The sequence below is a fragment of the Prunus persica genome, chromosome G1 (genome assembly GCF_000346465.2).
Source record: "Prunus persica cultivar Lovell chromosome G1, Prunus_persica_NCBIv2, whole genome shotgun sequence".
Taxonomy (NCBI): Eukaryota; Viridiplantae; Streptophyta; class Magnoliopsida; order Rosales; family Rosaceae; genus Prunus; species Prunus persica.
Genome location: NC_034009.1, coordinates 25,481,663 through 25,485,017, shown reverse-complemented (window position 1 = coordinate 25,485,017; position 3,355 = coordinate 25,481,663). Strand labels below are relative to the sequence as shown.

At 39.1% G+C, this 3,355-nt stretch overlaps 1 protein-coding gene across 1 annotated transcript; it reads left to right on the top strand.

Moving 5' to 3' along the window:
- On the top strand, positions 1,456 to 3,355 carry LOC18791189 (vignain). Its single transcript, XM_007226455.2, has 4 exons — positions 1,456 to 2,096; positions 2,302 to 2,537; positions 2,638 to 2,781; positions 2,862 to 3,355. The coding sequence occupies exons 1-4, from the start codon at positions 1,658 to 1,660 to the stop codon at positions 3,126 to 3,128; spliced, it is 1,086 nt and encodes a 361-aa protein (XP_007226517.1). The 5' UTR covers positions 1,456 to 1,657; the 3' UTR covers positions 3,129 to 3,355.

Here is a 3,355-nt window from a genome sequence, read left to right as displayed (position 1 = left end):
AGAGAGGGGAAAAAATGGAGACGAATTGAGAGGAGAAAGAATAAGAGAGAAAGAAGAAAAAAAAAAAACTGAGAGGAAAAGAGGCAGAAGAGTGAAGAAAGAAAGAAGTAAAAAGAAGTTGAAGAACCTAGAGGAAAAGAGGCGGAAGAGAAAAGAAAGAAAGAAAAAGAGAGTTAAAAAAATCTAAGAGGAAAAGAGAGAGTGCGTCAGAGAGAGTGAAGTGAGATTTGATGTGATTAGGTTTAGGATATTAAAATATGGCTTGTTGGACTTGGGCAATGGACTTGGGAAATTTGGGCTTTTTGTTAGTATAATGAAATAGTTGGGTTTGGGCCTACAAAATTTGATATTTTAAATATAAATATTAATATAATATAAAAATATAAAAAATTAATTATATTGGATCGGTTCGGATTGGACCGGTTTCTTAGGGTGAAAAACCGGAACCGGAACCGGTCTGAACCGGTTCGGTTTGGATTTGTCTCGGTTTTTGACTTTTTTGGTCAACACGGTTTTTTTCGGTTTTTTTCGGATTGGTTTGGTTCGGTTTTGCGGTTTTGCGGTTCCAATGCCCACCCCTAGTTTTATTTGTATTGTTATGGCTTGGTTTTTTTTAAGCTTTATCTTTTTTTATTATTCTAAGTTTGCAATCTTAGTTGGGATGCCTATGCCAGACTTTCTTCGATCTTGCCTGATCATTGGTGGAGACATACCTGATTTTCTTAATTTTGATATTAGACCGCTCCGTTATTGTAATAGCCCTTTTGTGGCTAGTTTGTATTGACCCTTTGTGGTGGCTTTTTTGGCTGAATTATGAATGCAATCATAGAATTTCTCAACCCAAAAAAAAAAAAAAGATAATTTTTTTTTATATGGAAATTTATCCTAGATAATATTAACTTGCAGACATTTTAAAGACCTTATAAATATTACACGCCGTAGATATGTTCACAAACTCATCCGCAGTGGGTTGGATAAAGCTCAAAAGGTGGTTGGGAAAGGGAGGGGTTTGAATCCTTCTGTGCGCAAGAGCGTGATTTCTCAACATTTTCATTTATTTTTCGGTACACACAGACAAGTACAAGTCTAGATCGATCTTTGAGTAGCTTCCCAAAATAATAATCTTCTGATACACCAAAAAAGAACATCGACAAAATGCAGAAGATAAAGAATCACGCAAGTTTCACTCCCAAGTAGCCAACCTTCGGAAAAGTTTTCGGTTTTGAACAAAGACAGGAAAGTCCATAGGCTTGCAAGAAATCGTGCCACAACATAACCCATTTGTCACCATCTATAAACAAGTTAAACAAGGTAACGTGGATGGCATGTAGGCTGTAGATATGAACCAAAAAAATACAAACCCCACCTCCAAAAATATATACAACTTCTAACAAGAATGTCATCTTTTCCCCAGATTTTATGTCTAAAGCTATAAAGTTGAGACCCTGGCCAATATGGCAAGCTACGTACTCATCTTCATGTAGAGCTCTAGGGCCAATCAATCCCTACCAACCAAAATTGTCTATAAAGGGTATGCTTTGCATTGATCAAAGCAATCAAACAGCTTCATCTCCCATAATTCTCTAAACCCATTTTCCTTAAACTCCAACATTTCTTGATTCAAATTAGGAAATCTTTGTTAGAGTGATTGATTGACATGAGGAAGTTCATCTTGGTTGCTCTATTTTTGGCTCTGGTTATTGGCCTGGCTGAGAGCTTTGAGTTTCAGGAGAAGGACCTGGCCTCTGAAGAGAGTCTCTGGGGCTTGTATGAGGGGTGGAGGAGCCACCATACAATTTCCCATGACCTCGGAGAGAAGGAAAAGCGCTTCAATGTCTTCAAGGAGAATGTGAAGCATGTGCACAAGGTGAACCAGATGAGCAAGCCTTACAAGCTGAAGCTGAACAAGTTTGCAGACATGACCAACCATGAGTTTGTGAGCTCCTATGCTGGCTCAAAGGTTAGCCACTACAGGTCTTTGCATGGCAGCCGAAGGGAAACTGCCTTCACACATGAGAACACTGACAATCTTCCACCAAATGTTGATTGGAGGAAGAATGGAGCAGTCACTGGAGTTAAAGACCAAGGCAAATGCGGTAAGTCTCAGATATACGTACATGACCAAAGATTTTCATGTGACAATTTTCATTGAAATATTTTGAAAGTTTATGCAAATTTTGTGTTACGATTGCTGGTTGATGGGGAAAATATGCAGTCCATTTCATGAATAAATGTTACAACTTTCATGTTGATCAAAATCAAGAGATGATTAAAATTTACTGCATGTTGTTGATGTTACAGGTAGCTGCTGGGCATTTTCAACTGTAGTTGCAGTGGAGGGTATCAATCAAATCAAAACCAAGGCCCTAGTCTCTCTGTCTGAGCAAGAGCTGGTTGATTGCAATAGAGACCCCAACGAAGGGTGCGACGGTGGTTTGATGGAAAAGGCATTTGATTTCATAAAGAAAAATGGCGGCATAACAACAGAGCAGAACTACCCATACAGAGCCAGTGATGGGCCTTGTGACTCAACCAAGGTGAAGAAAGAACCAACTATAATTACCCCACATCAATAAAATATCACGTTCCTTCATGCACGTGAAAAAAAATGGGCATGCTTTGTTTTGGTTCTTGCAGATGATGAATGCTCCTCTGGTGCAAATTGATGGCTACGAAAACGTACCCGAAAACAACGAAAATGCCTTGATGAAAGCTGTTGCAAACCAACCTGTATCTGTTGCAATAGATGCTGGTGGCAGAGACTTCCAATTCTACTCAGAAGTATAAAAATACAACTGCTTTCAAATTAGTTAACTAAACACAAGGATGAGAGCTAAATCATGGGTTAATTAATTTTGCAGGGTGTGTTTAATGGGGACTGTGGAACAGAGCTAAACCATGGCGTAGCAGTTGTGGGGTATGGAGCAACTCTGGATGGGACCAAGTACTGGATTGTGAAGAACTCTTGGGGAGAAGAGTGGGGAGAGAAGGGATACATAAGGATCCAACGTGGAGTTGATGCAGAAGAAGGGCTGTGTGGAATTGCAAAAGATCCCTCTTACCCCATGAAGTCTTCCCCAAGCAACACAAAAAGAAGAAGCTCCTCCTCCTTCAAGGATGAACTCTAAAGCTCTATGCTATGTGCTGCTGCTACGCATGATATAGTATAGTTTAGTAGATTTCGTTTGCCAATTTAGTTATCAGTGATCAAGCTTTGTCCTAAAAGAGGCATATGAATCTTAGGTGCTATATATACAGTGTGTGGTGACTGAATTTACGCTTTCGTTTTGGATGAAAATAAATGTTGGTTTGATGCTGAAATATGAAATAGAAGGTTGAGAGTTTGATGAACATG

What these genes read in the sequence shown, in the direction of transcription:
- LOC18791189 (XM_007226455.2), top strand. Translation starts at nt 1,658, where the DNA reads ATGAGGAAGTTCATCTTGGTTGCTCTATTTTTGGCTCTGGTTATTGGC. An exon ending in TAAAGACCAAGGCAAATGCG is followed by an intron (nt 2,097 to 2,301) that starts GTAAGTCTCAGA and finishes TTGATGTTACAG; the next exon opens with GTAGCTGCTGGGCATTTTCA. An exon ending in GGCCTTGTGACTCAACCAAG is followed by an intron (nt 2,538 to 2,637) that starts GTGAAGAAAGAA and finishes TGGTTCTTGCAG; the next exon opens with ATGATGAATGCTCCTCTGGT.